This window comes from Camarhynchus parvulus, chromosome 8 (genome assembly GCF_901933205.1).
Source record: "Camarhynchus parvulus chromosome 8, STF_HiC, whole genome shotgun sequence".
In the NCBI taxonomy this organism is placed as follows: domain Eukaryota; kingdom Metazoa; phylum Chordata; class Aves; order Passeriformes; family Thraupidae; genus Camarhynchus; species Camarhynchus parvulus.
This window is the reverse complement of record NC_044578.1, coordinates 4108624-4135312: the sequence shown is the minus strand read 5'-3', so window position 1 is coordinate 4135312 and position 26689 is coordinate 4108624. Positions and strand designations below refer to the sequence as shown.

General features: G+C 44.5%; 1 protein-coding gene across 1 annotated transcript; it reads left to right on the top strand.

The window, feature by feature from the left end:
* The first annotated feature begins 1687 nt into the window (after positions 1-1687).
* C8A (complement C8 alpha chain) lies at positions 1688-22963 on the top strand. The gene is made up of 11 exons (XM_030953637.1): positions 1688-1794; positions 3899-3995; positions 4912-5056; positions 6121-6265; positions 8434-8623; positions 10508-10708; positions 12002-12242; positions 16808-16936; positions 17571-17728; positions 19725-19947; positions 22812-22963. The coding sequence occupies exons 1-11, from the start codon at positions 1688-1690 to the stop codon at positions 22961-22963; spliced, it is 1788 nt and encodes a 595-aa protein (XP_030809497.1).
* Positions 22964-26689: the final 3726 nt, after the last annotated feature.

Sequence of the window (26689 nt, the reverse complement as noted above, 5' to 3'; positions counted from 1 at the left end):
AAAATAACTTGCTAAGAAGTCCTTTCATTTTGATAATTTACAATACCAGCCATTGAAATGAGCTTTGCAATTGATTTGGGAAATACACAAAATGACACTTCCAGCCCAGCCTTTTGTGGACACAGGACAATTCACTGTCTATTTAACAGCCATAATAGCCCAAGACCAGACTTTCCTACAATAATTACACTTTCTCTTGAATTTATTGAGGTTCAAACTTCCAGTCATCTGCTGGGAGCACTTCATTTATACACAAAGCATCTCAGGCTGCTTATGCAGAAGAAAAAGCAGGGAGAAACAGGCACTCGTTTGAACACACAAGTCCTCATAGATCTCTTACTCTTTCTTTAACTGATACCTAATGAAGATACACATTCCTGGTGCATTTTTGTGCCTGCCCAGGGCCCTTAGGGGCATTTTGGAGGCTGTGAAAGCTTGAAGAAACAGCTGTGAGGCTGTGGTGTTTGTGAGGGTCCCCAGGACGAGGTGAGAGATGAGAATCCGACTCCAAGTTCTCAGAAGGCTGATTTATTATTTTATGATATTATATTAAAGAATGCTCTAGTAAAACTATACTAAAGAAAGAGGAGACATCAGAAGGCTTAACAAGAATGATAAAGAAAAACCCCGTGACTCCTCAGAGCCGCGACACAGCTGGACCATGATTGGTCATTACATCAAAACAATTCACATGCTGGATAAACAATCTCCAAATCACATTCCAAAGCAGCAAAACAGGGAGAAGCTGAAGCTTCCCAGCTTCCCAGGAGAAGAAATCTCAGCAAAGGGATTTTTCAGAAAATATGATGGTGACAATGAGGCAACTTGGGCTGTGACCAAGCGTCTTTCCCATGGCCATTTTTATTTTCTTCTAACACGACAGAACTAAATATTGTCACCTTGTGACTATTATCTTCAAAATAAATAACCTGTGGCGTTCTTGCTTTCTGTGGTATTGCTTTCCTACACTTGTGCACATCCACTAAGATTCCACCCAGCTAAAAGCATTAGAGCCCCCACGAGCAGATGGGTTTGCACAAGGTATGGCCACAACAATTTCAGATGTTGGGGACGTCTGCCTCCCCCCAAATCACTTTAGAAAACAAGGAATTCGATTTTCACGTTGCAGTGGCTGTGTAGGGCCATCCAGAAGCCAGGTGACAGCTCACACCAGCTTTAGAAACTGTCTCGTGGGGCTGGCGAGGGGAGGAAGCTGAACTGACATTTCCTTCGTGTATCTGCAAGGCACACGTTCCTCATAACACAATTTTGTGCTAATCTTCAATTTGCTGTACTGGGAAGCTTTTCCCTGGTCAGCAACCAGACACATCAAAATTACAGGGAAGTCACAGTGGGAAATAACATGAGTTTCCTCCTCCTTCAAATTAAAAGGAGGGCGCAGGCTGGGTAAGAAACACACTGCTGCAATAGGATTGATTGACTTTAATGTGGAAACAGTTGCACAGTTTAATATATTTCCTTGCCAGAAAACTGGGAATTTGTTTCCAAAAGGGCAAAGGCCTCTGGGATGTGTCCTGATTCTTTGTGATTGGATCTGTGCTGCTGTCAATGATTTACTGCAGCATTTTGGAGCCTGGTGGGCTCCATGCTCCTTCCAGCAGTCCTGAAAACTTGAAAGCTTTGGTTTGCAGCCGATCTGCAGCAAACATTCACGTGTGGCAGAGCAATGTGGCGGGGCCTGGCTCAGCTCTGTGCCTGGATCCTGTCTGTGTGCTCACTGGCTCTGACACCAGCCCAGGCGTGCAGGGAGCTCCGGGCACTGCCTTCCCACAGGTGAGTCTGGTCCCTTCCCCACATTTCCACACAGGAATTACCAGCACGTCAGTCAGCCCATCAGTTTTGTCCTGGCTTGAGGCATGTGCACAAAGCTACCAGGAAAAAAAACAATAAATTAAAAATTGGCAGCTGTCCAAAGCCCGAGTCAGGCATCATAATTCCTTCTTAAAGGAACTGTTTGCACAATGATTTTCCTTTTACAGATGACTATTAAGCCTCTTAAACTTCCTTACCGAAATTACCAGGCTGGGTTTGGGCACTTGAAATGAATTCTCTACACAGGATGATTTATGAGTTAATATTTTTCATATTCTTTTGCATTCTAATTATTTTACACTCGACAACACGAAGCTAACAAGTGCATGTGAATAACCCAGTTTTCAGTCCAAGCCAGATCCTCATTCCTCAGGTTTTTTTTTTTCCCCCATGAACAATATTATTAACCTATCCAAGTGTCACTTGGGCTTTGAAGGAAAAGAATAAACAAGTTACGTTTTTTCTAAAGCTACAGTGTCATGATAGGGAAATGGGGTGGAGGGTTTTTTTCTACAGCTATTAATTTCAAGCTTGTTGTAAAGGCAAATATGATTTAGGAGGATCAAAAAAAGGTATCAGTGATAATTGGAACATGGAGACAAGGAGAAGGCAGAAAGGAAAAAACTGTGGCAGTGATACACTTAATTATGAAGGCTTATTCCGATAATCCCTTTTGAAAATGAACAAAGACAAGATTTTTGATGTTTGATGAACTTATCAAACAAGGCAGAGTAATGAAGAGGTAAATGTAAAATCCAATCGAAGGCGAGCCAATTAAGTACTTTGGGAAGTGCTGAAGGATGCAGCCCACAAATCCTCCTGTCACAGCAAAAAGGCATCAATACCTGCATGTCCTCCAGCCCTGGGTTCCTGCAGGCTCCTGGGTTTTCACCTCACACAGGGTCTGCACCCACAGGCTCCCTTACTCAGCTGCTGTGGCTCTCGTTTGGTAAATCTCTCTTGCCCAGCCTCTGATGAATCCCCCATGAGCTCCATACCTCTGCTAATTATCAATATTTCTCTGTGGACTGCAGTCTTGTAAGCAAAACAGAGTGCTCATTAGTTAATCACCCAAATAATAATAAAAATAATAATGTTCTTACTTGGAATAAACCCTCAAAATGCTTCGAAGGCTGTGGCAAACGCAGGGTTGTGTTTGCATGCCACAAATCGCTCCTGAAGACAAAGAAATGGCTCAAACAAATGAAGGTTTTAGAGTAGAGACAGAACTAGAGATTGTAATGACTGGGCTGGGAGGCAGGAGAAGTGTTTTCTGGCTGTTGTGTAGTGATATTCAGAGTGTGTGCAGAGAGTCCGACCCAAGATACCATACACGATACCCAAGATGCCACTACAATACCATACCTTTGCCCTTTTCTCCTTTCATAATATTCCTTTAGTTATTTTCTTCTCCTCAGAATTTGTGTCTTTTGCTTTAGAAATACTCAACCAACAAATTTCTCAGCCAAGGTCCTTTGTGCCTTGTTCTCTCAGCACTGTTGGTGCTCTAACAATTTCCACCCGTCCACAAAGCCCATGGAAAGCAGGATCTGATTTCACACCAGGAAAAATCCCGACCATGAGCTCACACAGGTGTAAAAAAAGTGACACCAAAACAGGCTCAATAGTGATAAACATCCCTGCTCCCGGAGATTGTGATGTGCTTCTGAAAAGAAAGGCAAAAAATTAGCTTTCCTCTAAAACCTGTCTCTTCAGGACATTTCTTCTGTTTACTCATGATGGTTGGTCACATATATATTGATGGTTGGTCATATATATATTCTTTTAATTGCAATCTACCTATTGGAAAGGGCAAAGTTGTCTTGGGAGAGCAGGAATCCCAAGACAAAATCCCCAGGTACTGCACCTGCAGGTCCTGCTCAATTCTGATGGTGAATACTTGGATGGGACATCTTGGGATGCTTCCCATTTCCTACAAACCAGTTTCCTGGTGGAAAAACACACACACACAGATACACACAGATAATTTTCCCCCTTCCAGCCTTCAGCCCCTCTCAAAACACAGCTTCAAAGACCTTAGACCACTCTTTCTTCCCCTCCCTAGAAGAAGCAGCAGAGATGTTTATTCTCCAGCTCCTGTTGACTGTCAGCTGAGCCAGTGGTCAGGATGGACTGATTGCTTCCCTTGCCAAGAGAAAAAAGTAAGGATCCGCTGTAATGTATTCATTTATCTTCAGATGTGTCTGTGATGAGGATGTACACACATTAATTATATATATTATACATATTCATCATTCTGAAGCATCTAGTAAACTCATCCAAATATGATGGAAATGCTCCTCTGCTAGAGAGGCTCTTATTTACCCTGGTGTAAACTGGGGAATAAATTCATTGGAGGCAGCAGAAGAGGAAAAGCAAAGTCAAGGCAAATGGTGGAAGAATCAGGACCTAATACTTGCCCAAGACTTTCTTCCTTTTCTGTCTCAGATTTAATTAAGTATCCCCTGGTTCTTAATGCAAATACTCCAGCGAAAAGAAATTAGAAGCAGCCTTATGCATCAGCTCCTGTTCTCATATTTTTATTACATTTCACATATGTCTTCATAGTTTGAGAATTTATTTTCACATACCTGACATAATTCTGCTTTTTACTGAGTTTATCTTATCCCTGCCTTTCTTGTTCCTGTGCTTATAGTCAGTATATTATCAGTAAATAATATGGCTTTTCTCCCTTTCTTTTTTTCCCCCCTTCCTAGTTTAAAGAGCAGCAATTCTCATTAATAATCCATCAGAAATGTTGCAGGATCAGTGTTGTAATTAGTGTGTGTGTCCATCTGAGCCTGGTGCATTGCAGGACAAAGCTGGAAAAATGACATATTTTTCCAAGGTATAAAACAGAGATATTTTTTGAACAGCCGTTCTAAGTTCACACGTACAAACTCCAGGCAAATCTGATCTCCCAACTCTCTGCTGACCCTCCTGCCTTTATCACACACAAAGTCTTCAAGCCCCACACACACACAAATTAGGAATACCTATTGGAATTGTAGTTTTGGTTGCATTCTGGCCTGTGGAGGGCAGGCAGGTGGGACACACGTGGTGGCTGTGTCTCTGCAGCACCGGTACCGGCGGCTGGAGCGGCCGGCAGCGTTCGGAGGGCGACGCTGTGCAGGGCACCTCTGGGATGAGCAAGCCTGCCGGGCTGAGACACCCTGCTCAGGGCCACCGGGGTGTGGGCAGGACTTCCAGTGCAAGGAAACAGGTGAGTGATCCAGGCACAGACCCCTGCCCAAAGAGGTTTTGGTTCTGGGGGTATCAGTCCCCTGCCCGGGCAGCAGGAGGGTGAACCAGTACAAGAGAAAGCAGGGATTTTCCCCTCTTCAGTGTTTCCCCCCACTTTTACAGAAATCCATCCATGCTGCGCTCAGATTTGGGTAGAAAAGAAGGCTGTGTGACATGGAGAATGTGAATTTTTCAGTGGAACAAAGAGAGTAGGAATATTCTGCTCTAACTGCTGTGCTGTGTGCTCACGCTCCGCTCCCACAGCACGCCACGTTCTCCCCTGCTAGAGACAGAGTTCAATCATCAATCCAACCAGCAATCTGTTGGGGTGATTTAGTTATTTTTAGCCACCTCCAGCTCTGAGGATCAGGATATAAAACGGCTGTTCTCTCAAGTTTGACTGGCCTTGACAGGTTTTTGTTTCTACACAAATGGCTCAAACTTCCTTCCTGAGCGTTTAATGAAAATTCTATCAAAATTTGGAGCCACAGGCCAGCTCCGTGACCAGCTCATCAGCTGGTTATCATCACTCCACTGGGGTAAATTAAGCAGTGCCAGTGCCCTCCTCAAGGCTTTCTCCATGCTCCCAGGAGCAAAAGCCCTTCCACATTGCCTTTCCTGCAAATATCCATTCTTGCAATTAATTATTGCAATAAACTCCCCAAATGCCTCCGGCAATGGGAAGAGGAAACATTGCACTTTAATAAGAGATGGAGTTGACTTCCTTAAGCCAAGGGGTGAAGCTATTCCTACAGCAACTTTCCAAGAGTGTGATTTTAGAAAATAAAGTCAGGGCAGCGAGGTGACCTCTCCTTGATTCCCACCTGATAGAAGCCCATGGAAGTGGCCAGCTTGGACTCTGTGCTGTGTTTAGGTCCCAAAAGCTTGGAAAAGCCAAATCCCCATGGAATAACGCCGTGCTTAACATGCAGCATGACTTCTTGTGGCCTTGAGATGTGGGTGAAAAACAGCACAATCAATGCAAGCTGCCAGCCAGGATGTCTGGAGGGAGGATAAGCCACCGCCTGCATCTGTGCACTTTAGGGCGCTGCATTCAACGGCATCTCGTGTGCAACGGAGACTGGGACTGCAGAGATGGGTCTGATGAGGATAATTGTGAGGATGAAGATATTGAAAGCCCTTGTGAACATCTGTTCCCAATCCCAGGGGTGGAAAAAATAGTCCAAGGGTGAGTAATTAATCAATAGCTGCTCCTCTCGCAATCAAAACAGGATTATGTTTCTTATATTGCTCTTCCTTAGTAATAGCAGTGATCCATGAATTGATAGGGGGCTGTACAAAACCCAAAGGGGAGGTGCTGTCCCATGGGTAGCAATGAGGGTTCATTCCAGCTTTTATTTCAAATTCTGTCTCAGATCTATTACCTGACCACAGTACTTGTGATGCCCTTTTTGTACTCCTGAAAAAATAGATCCCAGTTATCTCACAGCTTTCTCCAGTTGTTAAAGGTAAGAGACTAAAGCAAACAGCAGACTTTGGAGATGCAGACCCCTGCTGGCACTCATCCTTAAGGAGATTTAACTCCAGGATTTAGGACTTCAGAGCACAGATTCAAGGCAGAGAGCCTGAGCTCCACACAAGTATATGTAAATACTCCTATCCACAAAAATTGTTTCCCTGCTCAGTTTCAAATTTTGATTAGGTAATACAGGCAAAAGAGAAATCCAGAATCAAATGAAACTGAAAGGTAAATTGTCACTGTGACGCTCCTGTTGAAAACCAAGCTCAGTTTCCCTTGGAGAACACAGTCCTGTCTGTGGCAGAGGGATTGGAATGAAATGATCTTGAAGGTGCCTCCCAGCCCAAACCATTCCAGGATTTTATGAACATGGGCTGCAGGATGAGGATGGAGCCAGCCATTGTGTAACTTTCCCATCAGCTCAATCCAACACTCTCTGGGGTCCATGAGATAAATGTCTCCCTGGCCCAGGGCCTGGGAGGGTCCATCAAAAGTTTTACAAGGCACGCATTAATTACCACTGAGAACCCTGTTTAATTCTGCTCTCTGAAGTGTTTCTCCTGCAGAACACACAAAAGCAGTGGCATTTGCTATCTTAGTCCTAAAGATGGTTGCCTGTTGAGAAGAGCAGTACTGCTGCTAGTTTGAATAAAGCTTTCACTTTGGGCCATGCAATTACATGGAATACTAAGTAATAGGAAGGATTGCAGAGGGCAGCAGCTGTGAGGGCTGGAGAGCAGGAAGAAGGAGGAATAAGGAAATAATAAGTGACAGACTTGGCAAAGCACAGGCTTCATGTCTAGGGAGGGTGTTAACTACCCTGAGAAACGGGACCATTATTAAAAAGAAAGAGATTAAATTAAGACAGAAAATAATTGCAGAGAATGCCAGGAAGCACTTTGTGACAATGAGATGCATTAGGCTCAAGAGGAACCTGGAGGAATTCCAGGACTTTGGGACTTTCATAGCTGTGCTTGCTGGGAGGGGCTAGGCAACTTCACTGATTTCTTCCATTTCTTGCATGCGAGCCCAAACGAATGCCTTGGAAATAAAATGTCTCTTTGTCTCCTGGTAGCTTTGGGAAGGAGACAGCAAGGAGATAACAAACCCAGCCCAGCCTTAAGCTCTATTCCAGTTCCTCAGGAGGCCTGAGGATGGATAACCTGGTGGTGGGGATATCAGCATCAGGAGAACCTGTGACAGAGACCGAGGAAATAAAACCAGAGTGATGGATAAATTCCTTGTGAAAAACGCCAATCACTTGTTTTTAAAATTTGTAAAGTTTAACAGTAATAAAATGGTTATAAAACTAGTAATGTAATTAGAGTAATAATAATTTAGACAATTAGGATTAGGACAATATGAGACAATGGAAACGAAGAGTTACGGATGTCCGAGTACCTTTTTCTGGGCAAAATAAGCCTGAAAAAGGACCCATGTTAACAAAGGATTAACCCTTAAAAGCAATAGCCTATTGCATAGTCATACACTTCATACATGATGCATAAATTCCATTCAGACAAAGGATTCAGTCTAATCAGTGTCAGCTTCTTCCTATTAATCCTAACGGTGTCTTCATAGCTGAGTAAGGCAGGAAGAAGTTTCTTCTGATAAGAGAGCAATAAATTCTCTTTCTCTGAAAGATTTAGGCGTCCTGTGCCTCCTATCTGGTGCAAGTACCTCATTCCTTTCTTAAAAAAATATCCCACATACATAGTTCCTATTTTAACTACAAAAGTTACCCTTTAACTACAAAACTACATTTACCACACCATTAAAACGTCAATACAGCACGACTAATCAACACAACACAATACGTATAGCCAATATCTGCGTAGAGCCATATAAAATGCGCTTTTCACATTCCTCTTTCCAAGGCACAACATCCTGACAGAGGAAGGGAGGCAGAACATTTATGACCCGGGGTATTTTGGAGGGCTCTGTGAGTACGTGTACAACGGGGAGTGGCGGGAGCTGCGCTACGACGCCGCCTGCGAGCGCCTGCACTACGGCGATGATGAGAAGTATTTCCGCAAGCCCTACAACCTCCACCTGTACCAGTTCATGGTGAGTGCTGCAGGGAGGCCAAATTCAGCAGCAATTCCTCAGCAAAACAGCCAGACTTCTTCTTGGGATTTCTGCTGGTCAGAGTGACCCCAAGATGCATTAGAAAGTCTCTTTTCCCAGCCCCGGCTGTCAAAGAAGGAGTCAGAGCTCTTCTGTTCTTGGTTTCAAGGTTGTTTATTGTTGCTGATCTATAAAATTCTTTCTCTGGGCTGCCGAGGTCTGTTCAGCAGGTCAGACAGAGGCACACTAGCCACCCTTGGGGTAGTGTTATCTTTTATACTAAAACCTACATGTACATTATTTACCATACCTTCCCAATACTTATCACCTATGTTAGACAGTGAATTTCTACTCTAAACCAATCCAAAAGTGTCACCATCACAGCAGAAGATGGAGGCAAAGAAGAAGAAGAAGGAGAAAGGACTGGACACACCCAGATTCCTCCATCTTGCCTCCTGAACCCCCATTCTAAAAACCCCAAAATTCTACGTTTTCACCCCGTGATAAATTCACTATCATTCTATTTAAACTTTCTTGACTTGTAATTCTTCATATAAAGGTTGGCAATTTTTTCCATGGGTCAAGATCAAAGGCACAGGGGTCTTGGGCTCTGTGCCAAGGTCTCTGAGTCCCCTGGCAGGGTCTCAAGTCCTCCAGGGCAGCCAGAGGAATTTCCTGGGTTCCAACAGCTTCCCACAAAGACATCAGGTACATTCTGTCTCTAGTTGTCTTTAAGGTATCCCAGCAGGCACTCGATGTGTAAATGTTGGTTTATGGCGCCTCAAGGAACGCACGTGCTGTATCACCCAGGCATCCCCACTGCTTCCTCTGGCCCAGGCAGAGCCAAGTGAGAGGTCTAAATTTATCTAAAATTTCTGCTAATTTTTCTCTAAATTCTGATATTATTGAGCTGTAGAGCTTGCACAGGCCTTTTGCCTTTCTAGGGACTGAGCTGGCCGTGTGTAAAATGGTAACAATGCTGCTGGTTCAATCTTTGAAAGCATTTTAAAACTATGGCATGGCTACAAGGGGCATAAATCTGAATTCTGAGTGAGACAGTGATCCTGCAACCCGTCACCAGGGATCACAACACCTACAGTCCATAAGGTCATGTGTGATGTTGGACACTGACCCAAGCAGAGTGAGGATTCAGTTTGGGTCTCCCACATCCTAAGTGGGTGCCTTGGCCACACTGCTAAACATTTGTCGTGTTTTTTGACATGAATGAATGAATGAAAACACTACTCAATGCAAGTAGCTTTCGTGCCCTCCCAGCAGGCAGAGTCCATGAGTCCCCAGTTTGAACACTGGGGCTGGCTTTTTACAGAGCTGGCAAATGACAGAGCTCAGACTCAGCAGAGCTGCTCGATTCCACGTGCCAGCAAAGTAGAGCTGTCAAGGAAAAGGTCACTTCTCTAAAACACAGGCAAAACAATGTTTGTTTTCTAGCCTTGCCATTGCAAATAGGTGTTGAATTTTTCTTTTCCTAAATAAATTCATCCAGAAGCAGGCTGGAGAGAAAAAAAAAATTCAGTCCAAATCATTAGGATTTGGCAGAGCTAAAGGAACTGGAAGGAAGGTTTTATAATGAGAAGTGTCAGGCTGTCTTAATAGCTACCATTACCAGCTCTGGCTTTGAGTGGCTAAACACAGACCTTTCCCCTACTTGGAGATGGAAGAAGCAAAATGCTTGGCTTTATCCACATTTCTCACATATTTCCAAATGAAATGGCACAGGACTTAATTCCTTATTCCACACTCACTGAAGTCAGTGCTGGTGCTGTCAGGAGCATCATGGGTTTAACAGTGGTATTCCTTCAAGAAACAGAGATTAAAAAGGAAGGGAAGCCGCTGAAAAATTAATGTCTGCTCCTTTCATTTTAGGCTCATGCTGATTCTGGGTTTGCTTTTGAGTTTTACGACGATTCAAAGGACCTGCTTGACGCCCTTAAAAGTGATAAATCCAAAACAACAGGCTTCACCATTGGAATTGGGCCTGGAGCTGCAGATCTCATGTTAAACCTGGGCCTCACTTTATCAGGTGGTAAAGGATCCCTGAAGAATTTCACACAATACGATGCAAAGGTAAAAAAAAAACCCAAGCAAATCAGTGATGCATCTGCTCCAGTCGCATCATCTGTGCATGGCATGGTCTGGCTGTAACTTATGTCAGTTTATTCTCTCAATTGCATTTTTTAACACAGGGTAATTGTACCTTAATTTGTTCATGTAATTGCAAATGTATGATCGTTAGGAATCCTGTTTGCTGTTCTTGGTATGTTTCAGCAAACAGGGAGTGGGAATAAAATTGAATTACAGAGTGCCACGGCACATGTCATCTCACCCCATCCTGTTTCATGGCTACATTGAGCACATAAATAAAAAAATGCTTGAAAGTGACAATGAGGGAGGAGGGAATATCAAGATGCTGATCAAAACAATTATCCTCAAGGAATGATCTCTAGTAGCAAATATATCTTGCTCAAATTAATACGAGCTGCCTTGTGACAGGGAAATGGGCTACTTTTAACAGGAGGTTAAAATACCACACTGAAAAAAATAGCACCTGATAATAGGGTGTACTTCTCACAGAGGGCTTGCATCATGGAGTGGCAGTGATGACCTCTTTCCAATCTAATAACATGAGTGCTGGTATTTCCCACATTTACTGTGCCCCATCTCCACTTCTCTCCAGGCTGCTGACAGAAAACAATAAAGAAGAATTACTTTGATGGTGTTCCGAGTTAAAATGCCCTTAAAAGCTGTTTGGAATGAGTACCATTATAGTATTTACTGTGCCCTTGTCCAGACTCACATGATGTTTGCAGCTAAATGATGATCAGTTATTGGGGAATCATTTAAAGGGCTGCTCGTGTTGCAGTGGAGACTTGTGCAAAGCAATGGCAACTATAGAGGTGGAGCCTTGGAGCTGGTGGTATATCCAGGAAATTCTCCCTCCATCAGCATCTTTCTGGCCAAGGAGTCTCCCCTCTGCTGGGCTGGCCTCGACCCTTGTGCTTTGCTACTCATTGAGTTTGTGAAAAAAAGCAAAAAAGGGGAAAATCAGTATGGAAAGGAAACTGGAAAAAGAAATTGCAGAAATGGAGAATGGAGGGGAAGCATGTGGAGCCCAACTCTGATCATATGCACACATCAATAAATCCCCTGTGGTATCCAACCCCCCTAGGCCCTCCACCTCCACAGCAAATCAGAAAGAGGCTTTAAAAAAAGAATTACCATTATTTCATTTAAAATCAGGCTTGTTTTCATGCACGCATTGATAGTCAGAGACTCAGGCTTCCCTCCGCAAGCCTAAAGCCTGGAAATTAATTTGGTTAAATTCATGTTAACTGCAGCTCCTCTCTCCTTTACCTGCAGAATGTTGGGTTCATTAGAGCTGTGACCAAGGTGCAGACAGCCCGCTTCAAGATGAGAAGGGACAACATTGTTTTGGATGAAGATGTGCTGCTCTCCCTGCAGGAGCTCCCAGACACCTACAACCATGGCATGTATGCCAAATTCATCAACGACTACGGCACCCACTTCATGACATCTGGCACCATGGGGGGGGTCTTTGAGTACATCCTTGTCATCAATAAGGAGGAAATGCGAAGAAAAGGTCAGAAAATCAAAATATATCCTCTGTTCTCAGCTTTCTGCTTTAAACTTGGCATTTCCAGCCTGGTGGCACTACTGGCCACGTGGCTTGGGATTAGCTTGAGTGTCACCAAACGTGGTTCCTGCTCTGATTTCAGAAGTGCCTGGGTGAGGGTTTGGTCATTAAGGAAGGAACCTGAGCATCATTTTCTCCATTTCTTGCTAATCTTCTCCTATTTCTTGTCATCTTTGTTCACCATGAATGCTTGAAGGCTGCAGAGCCATCAAGAGCTCAGCAAATCAGCCCTCTCACATTTCAGCCTGTTCATAGCAAGGCCCACAATTTTCTATACATGGAAATACTGCACTGCACTCAGCAATAGCTCTGCCACTTCGCTCTGCTTAGTGTCACATCTGGAGACTAACAGACCCCTGCTAGCTCCAGTTCTCAACAAATTGGAGTGTATGAGGCTGGAGGGCCCTACCTCTAAATCTCAGTTAGATCAAACACCCATGGCAGACACCGAGAGCCTGAGAATTGCCATTGCTAGCAAGTCAAAAATGTAACATTTTTCCTAATCAAAAACGTGGGATACAGAACAATAATGTGGCTCAATAACCAGGTTGTCAACTTTTGTAAAGGTGTCAACAATGTAATAGATCCCATTTCCCCTAAGGGCCATCACTCTGCTGTGCCGGGGGTGCCACTGCCTTGGTGACTCCAGGCCAGACACTGATGAAGAAGGAAATTGTGATCTTGGACAACAGGTGCAAATTGCTGTAATTTCAGTAATTTCAATAATTTTCATGGTTCTGCCCCAGATTCTGCCTCTGGTCTGAAATGGTTGGGTCCCATCAGCATTAGCAGAACTATGCACTCCATATTGCACATTAACCATGCCAAATTTTCCACAAGAAATTACTGATTGAGAGAATTTTCATCAAGTTCCTGAACCTCCAATGTTTGGAAACATGATGCCTCTTCAAATTACTCCTTCACTTTGAAGGGTGAGTGATATAGAAGTCAACAAGGTCTTGGCAAGCAAGTCTTCAGGAAGCAGACTGCCAATTTCAGAGGAAGAATTCATCAAGAGCATGTGGAGGGAGGCTATTATTTTGCTTTATCTTGTGCTTGCTGTGTATGTAAGGAGATTTACTGCTACGAGATGCCTTATCTTAGGAAAGAAGGATACTGAAGTCCAGCAAAAGACAAAAATGCACCCCAGTAGAGATGTAATTTTCATTCTAATGCAGCACCATTCTGTAATTTTCATCTAATCCAGGCTCTGCCAGAAAGTCCACCCTTACAAAGCCAGCAGTGCTCTGTGTCACACAGTGCTGACCCAGAAGGACCCACCTGCAGTGTCTGATATGCCACTGTCTGAAAGCATTTAGCAAAAACACCCCCTGATTTCTCTAATGTTGATCACAGCCATGCTTGCAGGCTGTGTTTGCAAGAGGATTATCCTCCTTCCCCGAGGAATGGTTAGGATCAGGATACAAGTGCTCAAGTCTTAAAATCAGAGCTCCCTAAGATGAGCCTGAAGCTCTGCAGATGCATCACTGAGCCCCCACAGGGCTGCTTTAGGTCAACCACTGCATCCTCAGTGCCCACCCAGCCCACCAGGCTGCTTGCTAAATGCTCTGGAACACAGAATATTCATTTTCTTATAGACCAGTGACTAAAGCACAAACTCAGGAAGAAGATCCCTTGGCCGAGTCCTCCCTAAATGAGACACAGCTTAGGTGGTCACTGAGCATCTGGCTCAGACTCTGAGCATTTAGGAAACCTGAATTTTGAAAATGAAATCACCTCTTGTGTTTAGGTATCCACAGCTCACTGCAGAGCTCAGGGCTGCAGTTTTGCTGCCAGACCCATTCCCAGCTTTCAGGCTGCAAGGGCTTATATGGATGTGGTCATGAGTGAAATAAATACATATGTCAGAGTGAGGTCCCTCGTTGCTCTGCCGTCAATATTTTTCATTACTTGTTTTTAAAATAGATTGTTATGGTTCTATTATTTAGCAGAAAACAGTATAATGTGCTCACACATTACAAGAACATTTATGGGAGGAACATTATGCGCTGAGTAAATTAGAAAGAGTCTTCATATATTCTGATTAATTCAAAATGCAGCAGTAAATCTTATCACTCGAGCACATTTAACTATCGCAAATTATATCATATAAAACAAAAAAAAAAACCCTATCAGGGCTCCCCCCTCAAGCACTAATATTTACTGAGGCCACCCTTTTGCAGTGATAACCACTTTTCATTTATCAAGACCCGATCTCGCCACGACCAATGGCGAATGGTATCGACAGCCCCTCGCTGAACATAATTACTCAACAGGAACCATGGCAAATCAATTAATCAGGGTGTTCCTCAAGTTTAATTTTATGGCACTCCAGCACCAAGATGAGCAATCACTCATGCTGCTTTGGGTGAGTGAACTTTACCCACTGTGTTTACAACTGTTGAACAGTTTAGTACAAGTAATTGAGTGCTACACGTTTAATCTTTCTCAAGGGCCCAGTTTTGCAGTGGGATGCAGTTCCCAACTCAGGTCTGGACTGTGTTTCAGCTCTCACCAGTTTGAAGCCAGGACCTGCAGCCCCTTTGTCAGGATGCTGAGTTCTAAGCAGGGTTTGGATCCACCAGGCCAAGGAGCAGATCTGTGCCCCAGTGAGCCTCTCCTGTAGCATGGGCAGAAGGGAACAAGCTTGCAGGTGACATCCCAGGGGGACCTGGACAAGCTCTGGGCCCCTGGGAACCTCATGAGGTCCAGCAAGGCCATGTGCAGGCGGTGGAAGGGGATTCTGCCCCTCTGGTGAGGCCCCATGAGCAGTGCTGCATCAGGGATCCCCAGCACAGCAAAGACATGGGACTGGTGGGGAACAAGTCCAGAGGAGGCCACAAAGCTGATTGGAGGAGTGGGGAACCTCTCCTATGAGAAAAGGCTGAGAGAATTTATGTTTTTCAGCCTGTATTTTTCTTATCCAATCCTCAGTGAGACCTCATTGCAACCTTCCAGTGCTTAAAAGACATGATAAAGATAGGTTTTAATCAGGGCCTGTTGTGACAGGACAAGGGGCGATGGTTTTCAACTAAAAGAGGGCGAATGTAGATTAAAGCAGCCATGTTTTACAATGAGGTTGATGAAACACTGTTGCCTGGAGAGGTGGTGGATGTCCCAATCCTGGGCACACTCAAGGCCAGGTTGGATGGGGCTCTGAACAAACTTGTGTAATTGAAAATGTCCCTGTCCATGAGGGAGAGGGGCTGGACCAGATGGCCCCTCAAGGTCCCTTTTAACCCACACCACCCCATAACCCCCACAAAAGCAGAGCCATGAGTGTTGGAGCAATATTGTAAACACAAGCAAGGCAAGGCCCTGCTCCCCAGTGCAGAGGGGAGGCTGTTCAGCACACAGTGCTCCAGGGTGGGACTTGGACAGAGGTTTCAACTTCAGACCATCAAACCGCAACACACAAACCCCACTGACCCCTGTGCCTCCTTTCAAAACCACTCTATGCATCACCAGGCTTCTTTGGAAAACACTTTAGGTCCTCTTGACAAAAAAAGAGCAATTTAAAAGTTACCTGTTAACTACAATACCTGCATTTACTGAAATCAATGGACTTTTTAACTACTAAAGAGCTCAGCCTTACATTTGCAGCACACTGAAGTGCTTACATAAAACCAGGCTGTATGAAAGATGCACATTGCTTACCTTGGTGAAACCACCTCATTAGTTCCCTTCTCCCCTCTGCAGTTGCTTCATGGCTCTCCAGTTACATATTTTCATGATGTATGTGGTGCTGGTGCTGGCAGCAGCAGGCAGAAAAGCTCTGGCAGCTCTCAGCACACACACCTTTCCTAAGGTACTCCTGAAGGTGCTGCTTAACCCATTAATGATCAGATTCCTAAACTGATCTGATTTTTAACCATTAATTATCTGATTCCTAAATCAGACCACCTAATGATCTGATTTCCTAAATTCAGATCCCAAATTTAGGAAAATTACTGAGGATCTATTGATTTCAGCTGCCGTTCCTGGCTTTAGTTATGAGTTAGTCTATGAAAAAAAAAACCCAGGTCATTGTTAAATATATAGATCAAACTGTACCTGAAGCCTTAAATTTTTTACTTTCTTCTAGTATTTTCTAAGGAAACTATTACATAATTATTATTTATTATAATATTATAATTTTTATATAACATTATATAATTTTATATATAATATATAATATATATTTTATATATATTATATAATATACATAATATATAATATATAATATATATTATATATTATATATTTTTATAATATTATAATATTTATAATAATATTATAATTTATAATAATAAATTATATTATTATTATATTGGGCCTATCTAATATACGATAGGCCCAATATACTCCAATAAAATATTGGGGTTTTCCACTGTCCTCTGCCCAAAATAGCTTTTGACTTCAAAATACAAGCCATGAAAGTAACTGAATCTTTTCTTCAATGATAGAAAACAGAAGTAGGAAAATGAACAGCGTGAGCCACTGGATTTACCTGTCTGCTTTCTGGTTTGCAGCTATCAGCATGGAGGAGATAAGTGCCTGTGTTGGGCTGTCCCTTGGCATTACAGCCAGCAAGAAGAACCTGGATCTGGGAGTAACCTTGACACACTCTGACTGCAAACAGAAAGGACTCCTGAATACTGGTACAGCAGCAGGGCTGGGGTCTCCTGAGGCTCCTTGGGTCGCTTGTTTGGGTCACTCAGGCACAGAGATTCGTGCAGGGTCACACAAGGTGTGAGGAAGGGAGCTCCGGTGCCATCCCCCAGGCAAGGTGGGACCACAGAAACTTTGGGTTCACATCTCCAGGAGTACTGATGTCTCTTAAAAGAGCAGGAATTTATGTAGCAATATATCTGGATTAGAAACAGAGGCTGTGGGGTGGCTGGGAAGCTGCAGTCCACAGCAATGACAGACTGAATCAAAATTGACTCTTAAAAGTACTTAAAGAGTGTAGGAACCCCCAGATTTGTACATTTCTTAATGAGCTATAGACAGTGTGACCTATTGCCCATGTCCTACCCAGAAACCAAGGCTGGAGGAGTTATCAGCACCTGCTCCAAGGCAGCTGTTATCAGCTCAGAGGATTTGGGATGCTCAAGTTGTCACTCTGTGATAAGGTGGCAGGGCTCACCCCACAAGCAGGGAGCACTGAGCTCACATCGATCCCGGGAGGCAGCCCCTGACAGCACAATTGATCTCCCCTCCACTGAGCAGTTCCTGCAGCCTTTTTGTGTGGAAACAGCAGCTGAATAATACCTGTGCAATTCACCTCTGCAGATGCTGGGAGCCACAGTGCAGTTGTGGAAGATATTATTCCCCGGATTAGAGGGGGAGATACCAGTTCCAGTGGAGGGCTCCTGAAGAGTTGGGATGGCAAAATGTATCGTCACTGGGGCAGGTCATTAAAATATAATCCTGCTGTTATTGATTTCCAGGTAAGGCTTTTCTGCAGTTGAAGAAACTCTGCTGCTCTAAGGAATGAAAGTGTAGTCGAGCAGATCATTTCGTATTTTTATTGTGATCCCATCACAGAACAAGATTAAATGTAATGGGCCACTGATCTGGTAACCTCTTATTCATTTCACAATGGGGAGTACATCTCCCACTGACTGCATCCACAGGGAGACAGACAAGGAGCTTAATGCTGGATTAGCGCCAGGTTAAGTTTCTGATGTGTTCCCCAACACTTCACAATGAGTTGCAGTTGTATTCATCCCTACTATTCTCCCTGATGCTGTCCACCCTCCTGTATTGCAGGGGACTCACAGGGGGCTGGGGAAGGTGTTTTGTTACCCAGCAAAATCTCTGCAAAGACAGCCCTCCTCCAGGAGTTCTCTGAGCAGAGAGCCCCTGGCTACTTTGTCAGGCGGGTCCTGTCTTTCTCCACACTCCAAAAGAAGGTCTGTGGCCATAAAAATCAGTGAGGCTCTATTCTCCCTTTTGTTTCACTGGATGCCCCATAAAATGGGAAGATCACTGAAGCATCTTATAGGGCTCCTGGGGAGGAGGAGATGGGTGCAAGCACAGGGGATAGAAAGAGACAGAAAAGAGTGATCCTACAAACAAATAATCCAGGGTTGAGCTGGCAGAGGCACGAGGGGGTGGCCACAAGTCCTCAGCTGTGGTCAGCAGGACCACAAGTACCCCATGATGCCAAGATCACCATTCTGCTCCAGGAGAAGCTGTGGAGTGTGGGGGAAGGATCTCTGTCATGGCAGGGCCATGCTGCCATTTCTATCTCTCTTGTCTTCATTTGAAAGCAGGTCTGAAAGCTCTGACAGAGAGTGGGAGAAGGGAAAATGGATTTGGGAATTATCTGTGTTATTGGCAGGGCAAGAAGGACTGTGCAAACCTTCCTGGGCAGCAGCAGAAAGATCTGATAACACAGAAGTACTTTCAGTTCCAGCTGCAGGTTATTCACCTTTTTGCACAAGTTCCTATTAATTCTGGGCAAGATTTCTTGCAGTTTTCCAGTAAACCATGCCCTGACCTCTTTGTTTTCCAGTAAACCATGCACTGACCTCTCCAGAGCTTCCTGCAACCAGAGGGGCCATTTCAGCAGCTCGTATCTGCAGTCCCCTCAGTTTGTCAAACAGGCTTGTGCAAATTTGCCTAAGAGTTCTTCCCAAAGCCCAGCTGATCCTGATCCTGCCCACAAATTACTCTCACAGAGCTGACACCCAGCTCTTCCCTGGAACAAATTCCTGGCCTGGACAGGGAGCGTTTGCCCAGGAGCATCAATGGACAAATGTAAATAAATGTCCTCATACAGTCCCAAGTTTTTAGCTTTAATATTCATTGAATATTAATATTCAGTTGGTCAAGTTATAATTTCTGTCCAGACTGGACTATTTTTGCTGACTGGGATATAGGAACTGGATCTTGCTGCTGGAAAATATGATGAGCGAGTTACATTCCCAAAGCTGTAGATGACAGTATTATTTCACTACATCAAAGGGCAAAAGATATATAGGCAAAATTCCTCATTCTCAGCATTTACTGGATATTTCACAATCTGGCCACTGCAAGGGATAGGATGGCAATAAATTTTGATGATATCCTCTGTCCAAAGCTCTTACCAAAACATTTTCTTCAAAAAGGCAAAAAGCATGCAAGAATCTCAGGGACTGTGACAGCTCTAAGAAATCAGTCCAAAAAATGGGCTTACTGGGGTGTTTTAATTTATCATTCCAATCCCTACTAAAAGCATGTCCAGAAAAGCCAATCCCACACAAACCCCTGAGATGAGGAAGGTTTTGGAACGGTGGCTCCTCACTGGGGCAGCACCACATTTGCATGATGCACATGCAGCTGTCGAGGAAGACAAATGAGTTTTTCCTCGAGTCCTGAATTTATCCAGCAATGTCACAGCATCCCAGTCCATGCCCAGCTGAAATTGTTCCCATGCCATCCATCTCCATCCCCCTGCAGCTGCAGCCCATCCACGAAATCCTGCGGAGGAGCAGCCTCGGCCACATGAAGAACAAGGAGCAGCACCTGAGGAGGGCTCTGGGTGAGTTCCTGCTGGAATTCAGCTCCTGTCGCTGCGGGCCCTGCCACAACAACGGGGTGCCCGTGCTGCTGGGGGACAGCTGCTCCTGCCACTGCCGCCCTGGGGACCGAGGAGCCGCCTGCCAGCTCACCCAGCGCCCAGGTGAGAGCCCAAAGGGGTGGATTTCCCTCTCCACGTGGCTAAACCAACAGCTCCTGCCATCCACACATCAATCCCGTCTGTGTTTTGTGGCTGGCTTATCTCGGGTAGCTGGTTGTTAATTGCTGCCCCGAGATGTGCAGGATGTCTCTGTTTTGACCTGTGTGTCCGAAGAACGAGTCAGAGCTCTTCAGTTTTTGGTCTTGAAGTTGTTTATTAATTCTTATCTATAAAATTTTCTTTCTGCCCAGCTGAGTTCTGCTCAGCCAGGCAGCCCCAGGCACTCTGATCACCCCCGAGGCGGTGTTGTCTTTTTATACTACAAACCACCTATAACATATTTACCTTAATTCCCAATACCTATCACCTATGTTAGACAGTGCACTTCTACTCTAAACCAATCCCAAAGTGCCAGCATCACAGCAGAAAATGGAGAACAAGATGAAGAAGAAGAAAGGCTGGACATGCCCAAGTTCCTCCATCTTGTCCCCATAAGCCCATACCAAAAATCCTAAAATCGACATTTTCACCCTGCGATAATTTTATTATTATACTATTCAAACCTCTGTGACTTTCAGGTCCTCATACAAAGCTGGTAACTTGCTCCAGGGGCCATAATCAAATCCCCAGGTGTTATGGGCTGTGTGCCAGGGTCTCCAAGCCCCCCAACGAGGTCCTCAGCAACTCTGGACACCCAGAGGGATGTACTGAGTTCTGACAGCTTATGCCGAACAGCCCCTGAGCTGAGCAGCTCAGGGGATGGGGGAATGGGTTTAAATTGGAAAAGAGCAGAGTTGGGTTGGATATGAAGAAGAAAATCTTCTCTGTGTGGGTGGTGAGGCCCTGGCGTAGGTTGTTCCATCACAGGCAGTGTCCAAGGTCAGGTTGGACAGGGCTTGGAGCAGGAGCAGCCTGGGATAGTGGAAGGTGTCCCTGCCCATGGCAGAGGGGTTGGAATGAGATGTTCCCATCCAATCCAAACCATTCTGTAATTTGTTATTACTATGAATAGAGATAGTAATAATAAACTTAATTGCTGGATTAAATCCAGGAAATCCTCTGGAGGGCTTGTGGCATCCCACTAAGGATGGCTGCTCCAAGGGGGAGAGCACAAACCTCAGCAGGCAGGGAAGGGAAGGGAAGAGGAAAGGCCCAGGTGAAGCAACTGCTCACACAACTCGTCACCAAAAAAGCCATTTTAGTAAAAAACTGCTACATTGCCAGATTTCCCACCCCCTCCTGGGATGCATTTTGACTAGAGAGTCTATTTTGGCGTGAAAAAATATGTTTTTCCAAAGTGACAGGCTTATATTTATGTTTTCTTTGTCACTTTCTATACTATCCTAAAAAGTTAAGTGGGTAGCAAAAAAAGCCGGGGTCAGAACAGGCTCTTTCATTTCCAAAAAAAGTTGCAGCTTTCTCTGGATATTTTTGTCCTGATTCATGATGACAAAAAAGAAAAATCTAAATCTCAGCACATGAAGCTGGCAGAAAAATCCTTCTTCAGAGCAGTTCCACCAGGCAGAGCTCCAGGCCTCCAACCGTGGGCTCATCACTGGGGTCTCACCAGTGGGAAATCAAAACTGTGATGAGACAAGGAGCTGGAGCAGAGCTGGGGAGATGGTTTGTGAGGCTGAATGCCAAAGCTTTGCTTCAGTGACTGCAAAGTGGTTTTTTTAAAAAAGCTCAGCTTCATTAAGTTGTCTCCAAATCTCAGGAATTTGCTTGGGAAGCCCAGGACCTGCCAGCAAAGCAGAGCACTGGACCAGCCAGCCCTGTGCTCCTTGATTTTAGCAACAGTGGGGACAGGCACACTTCTAAACTCATGGGCAATTTTTAATTTCAAATTTTCTGTTGCAAAACTAATTTAAGACCAAACTAATTTTGATTTTTAAAAGAACAATGTTCCAGCAGATGGAAAACTCAGCTTCCCAGCCAGCACTAAGTAAGAGCACACATATCCATTTGCACTGTCTGGATTAATAAAGTGCCCAGGCCAGGCATGAAGGCCAGAGGAGTAAATAAAAAACGACAGTAAATGACAGCCATCAAGCATTCCCATCATTCAGGAGCACCGCCATAATCCATAGTATCGACCACTCCTGACAACTCAGTCTGTACTGTAATGAAAAAGCTTTGAAACGACCCATCTCCAAAGGGACTTTCCACAACATCCACACAGCTTTAGGGGACTTCTGTCACTCTGCCTTGGTCAGAGGCAAGAAGTTGCTGCAGAGAGAGCTGTGAGCTGTGCTTTGGGAAAGGAAAACCAGAGGGTTTCAGATGAGATGGACAAGAAAGAGCTGTTGGTGTTTGGTGTGGTGGTGTTCGCAGGGGTCCCAGGATGAGGGAAGAGATGAGAATGTTGACTCCATGTTTCAGAAGGCTGATTTATTATTTTATGATATATATTATATTAAAAATATACTAAAAGAATAGAAGAAAGGATTTCATCAGAAGGCTAGCTAAGAATAGAAAAGGAATGGAAATTATAACAAAAACTTGTGTCTTGAACAGAGTCTGAGCCAGCTGACTGTGATTGGCCATTAATTAGAAACAACCACATGAGACCAATCACAAATGCACCTGTTGCATTCCACAGCAGCAGATAATCATTGTTGACATTTTGTTCATGAGGCCTCTCAGCTTCTCAGGAGAAAAAAATCTTAAGGAAAGGATTTTTCAGAAAATATCATGGCTACAGTTTGGGGTGATGCTGATTCATCTCCCCTGGCTTCAAAGTGCCTCGATCTCAACAGCCTGGGCCTGGCTGGCATAGAGCAGGGAGTCCATATCCAGAGAAGCTTCAGCCAGACCTGAAATCCCTTTTTTTTTTTTGTTTTTCCCTTTCTCTCTGTGTGTCCCAGGTGGTGAGACGGACGGGCGCTGGAGCTGCTGGTCGGGCTGGTCCCCGTGCCAGGCGGGGACGGCGCGGCGCAGCCGGCACTGCTCCAACCCTGCCCCGCAGCACGGCGGGCAGCCCTGTGCTGGCAGGGACCTCCAGAGCAGAGCCTGCTGAAAGCACAAGGTGCCTGGCACAGGGTGCTTTGGAACCTGGGCTGGGCTAGAAATACTCCAGGAGTGTGATGGAATTAACCCCTGGGAGGAATCATTGACCGGTGATGCATTTCTGCATCTGCTGGATTGACCGCGTGAAACCTGACCAAGTGCTCAGTGGTTTTGCCCCACCAGATGGGATGGTTTTGCCCCACCAGTGTCCAACAGCACTGCTGCAGCACAGGAGATGGCACAGAACCGACCCAAAGGAGGTGGAGCTGCTGGGTGACCACAGGGCTGCAGCATGTCATGAAATAAATTCACTGCGAGTGTTTACACAACTGAGCTTGACTCCCAGGGAGTTTATGTATTTCTCTTTGGGAAATCCAGGAAAAGCTCACCATCTATGCAGTTGGTATTGACATATGTACCATGAAACTTTTGTAAGTTGGCACTGTCAGATCTGTAAGTCCAGCATATTGGCCAGGGCTGCCTTTGCAGCAAAGCCATATGCTGCTCTGCATGGAGAAGGCTTCAGCCTAAAGATGCTGAAGCATCCTTGCAGAATGCAAGCCCAAGTTGATGAGGAATTTTAAATAAATAAATAAAGCAATAAATAGAGAGGCTCGAAGGGAAGTGTTGGGCAGAGGATGTTCCCACACAAGCAAAGGCTTTTGCTCTGTAAGATCAGTGATGAATTGACTATTAGCACGCAGGCATTTTATCTCCCAGGCACACAGAGCCTGAGAAGATGCTAACAGGCTGCTTGATTTAAGGGGCTTTTTTTGAATGTGAGACGTAAATCTCAGCACAAGAATGCACACAGTATTGAACTGTGTCCAGAGAGCAGGGCGAGAGCCTGCAGCTCCCTGTTCTTAATGAACTGCCACAAAAACCTGGGATGGACGGGAGGCCAATGGCACTTCATTTTACTGAGCTTTTCATTGCAGGGGGAGAAGAGGGGGGAAAAAAGCCCTGAGAAGGAATCAGGCATTATGAACAACAACAGCACCAAAACCTCAAAGCACAAAGCAGCCCTTCTGTAGGCATTTGAATGGAGAGAGGGAGCAGAAAGGAATGGTGGTTTAGTGAAAGAAATTGCTCAGGTGCTTGGAAATGCTTGTTTTTCAACTGTGTGTCAGTGGGGATTTACAGGCTGACACTCAGCTGATGTAAATCAGTGTTGCCCCTTCACTGCAGCTGATTTATGGCACCTGAAGACCTGGCCCCATATTTTCTTTTGTGGGCATGTTTGCCAAAGGCCAATTTTTTCACCACTTTTTTTTTTTTTTTTGCTTGTAAATGAAACTACAGGCTGAAAACAACAAGCCATGCTGTCTCAACCCCTGAGATGGATTATTCTGTGAAAAAATCCCTTTGCTGGGGGGCAAAGCTGTGGCCTTTTGGGCTAACGTTGCTATTCCAGGTGAAGGAGCTGTTCACCCAGAGAGGAATTTGCTCACAAGGGTTTGAATTTGGTGTCTTCTGTGCTTGGAAATGCAGCAGCATGAAGCACCCATGGATCAGTGTGACTCAGACATCCAAAGAAATGTGAAATGTAGGATCACAACAGGTGATTTAATGAATTTTCTTTGGCATTGGGCTGCCTGGTTATGTGGAAACATGAGACAGGGCTCTTACACCAAGGACCAGTTTGGATCACAAGCAATTCTTACCTTTACATTGACTTCTTAGGACTCAGGAAAATGCCTGCAAGTAAATGAGTATAAAGTCACCTCAGTCAGAAAACCAAGTATGCTTCTTTTTTGACCAGAGGGGAGAAATTAATGAACAGAAGGATCTGATGCCTTGGAGGCTGGGAAAAGATGGGGCCTGCAGGAAAACAACCTGCATCCTCAGCTTTTAGAGCTGTTTCTAAAAGGATAAATCACAGAAGAACCACCAAAAAAAAAAAATCCAAGCGATTAAAGAAACAGCATGCAAAATCCCACCATGAAACATATAAATAAAAGCAGAAAAGCCATGTTTCACCTGCAATTGTTCATCCTCATCACTCACCTCACAGCCCAAGGCACTGAGACACAAACCCAAGGGCTTCCTCCAAACACCAAAGGCAGGTGGGGAGTGCCCCTCTCCTCCCCCTGCACCCCAGGGCTCAAACATCTACATGCTGAAACCCAGGAGCAGCGAAGCTGAAGTTAGAAGAAAGGAAGAAGCTGCCTGTAAGGTCTAGGGAAAAAAAAAAAGATTATGAGCAATTACACATTTACAATGGCAGTGGAAGAAGCTAATATATCTCATGCTGAAGTGGGCAGCAGGAGAGTTGTGCAAGATGAGATAAGCAGCAAAAATGTACGTTTCTTAGTTAAACTAAAAGCTTGGAGGGTACAATAAAACACTGCAGTTCCACCCGGATTTTAATGAATGGATTTTCCCCTCTTGCACACTGACATACATTTGATAGAGTTATTTATCCTATATATTTCTGGAGGCATATTTCCCAGGAGACCTTGTTTATCTGGCTCATAAGCACATGATGGATGTGTGGTGCTTTGGATAAATGGTATCACAATCAGATATTTTTATGGATATAGGCAAACTGGGTTATTAACAAAGGAAGGGCAGAGAGGAACCAGCACGCAGAAGAAAATAGGGAATGATGGATGACAATACACCTAAGGTTGCAAGGTGTAGGCTCCAGATAACCAGCTAACAGGAGAGGAGATAAGGGCAGTGCTTGAGACAGAGCTGTTTCCTACCTCAGGGTCAATGTCACATCAGCTGCCCCAGCGTCCCTCTGAGCCTGGCAGTTCAGAGCAGGCAACAATTGCCTGGCAGGAGCAGCTCAAAAATTGTTGCCTTCCCTTTTTATAAAGTGGAATGCATAGGCAGATACAAAACTCTTAATCCCGCCAGAAAAACCTGAAACAAAAGAAATTCCGTGTTCTGGTGATTTTGGGGAGGGACTGGAGCTGGTGGTGCTGCCCTATTGTGTCCACCACAGTGGGACCTGTGGTGCTGCACCACAAATAAGTAAAAATATTGGTTTATAATGGTAATAATTACTATATTCAAATCTAGCTTTTTCATTTATAGGATGAATTAAAATGGGAAATAAAAGGAAGATAAACCTGCAGGCATGATTTCACCTGAAATGAAAACTTGTGAAAACACAACATGGGATGCAGGAGAGCCCACTGAGAGGAGAACCTCAAGCAGAGGAAGGGGCTGGAGCAGCAGAGGCAGTGCTGAACACGTGCCCTCACACCAGGGTTATTAATCTGAACTTACACAGGCAGGGAGTTAGGAACACCAGTAAAAGATGGTACCAAAATTTAATGCCAACCAAAATGAAACAATAAAAGCTTCAGCATAGTATTTTTTATTGCCCTCCAGGTTATAATAAATCATTAGTTAGGTGAATCAAAGCACAAAATCACAAGGACAAGATAAAGTTATGTCCTTTATGAGAGGTTTCTAAGCCTACAGGGTGAATATTCAGGAGCTGCTGAACTCATACATCAGTCAGACTATCCTGAGGATCTTGATGATTGTGAAACGTCTCCTCTCTTCCTCCAAAAAGGAAAAAAAAACAACCAAAAACAAGCAAACCACAAACTTGGGTGCTGTCACCACTTCAAAAAATCTGTGTTTTTGTTGTTTGGGAACAACAGTCCCAAGTCAGGTCACTGCACTTGGCTGTCTTCGCCACAGCAGTGGAGAGAGGCTCCACTGCTATGTGTTTAACCAGCCTGATGATCAGGAAAGGTGGTTAAATTTACAAAAG

Coding starts and splice junctions, on each gene's coding strand:
- C8A (XM_030953637.1), top strand. CDS start 1,688: ATGTGGCGGGGCCTGGCTCAGCTCTGTGCCTGGATCCTGTCTGTGTGC. Junction 1,795..3,898: donor CGGGCACTGCCTTCCCACAG/GTGAGTCTGGTC, acceptor TCCCCTCCCTAG/AAGAAGCAGCAGAGATGTTT. Junction 12,243..16,807: donor GGAGGAAATGCGAAGAAAAG/GTCAGAAAATCA, acceptor TCTGGTTTGCAG/CTATCAGCATGGAGGAGATA.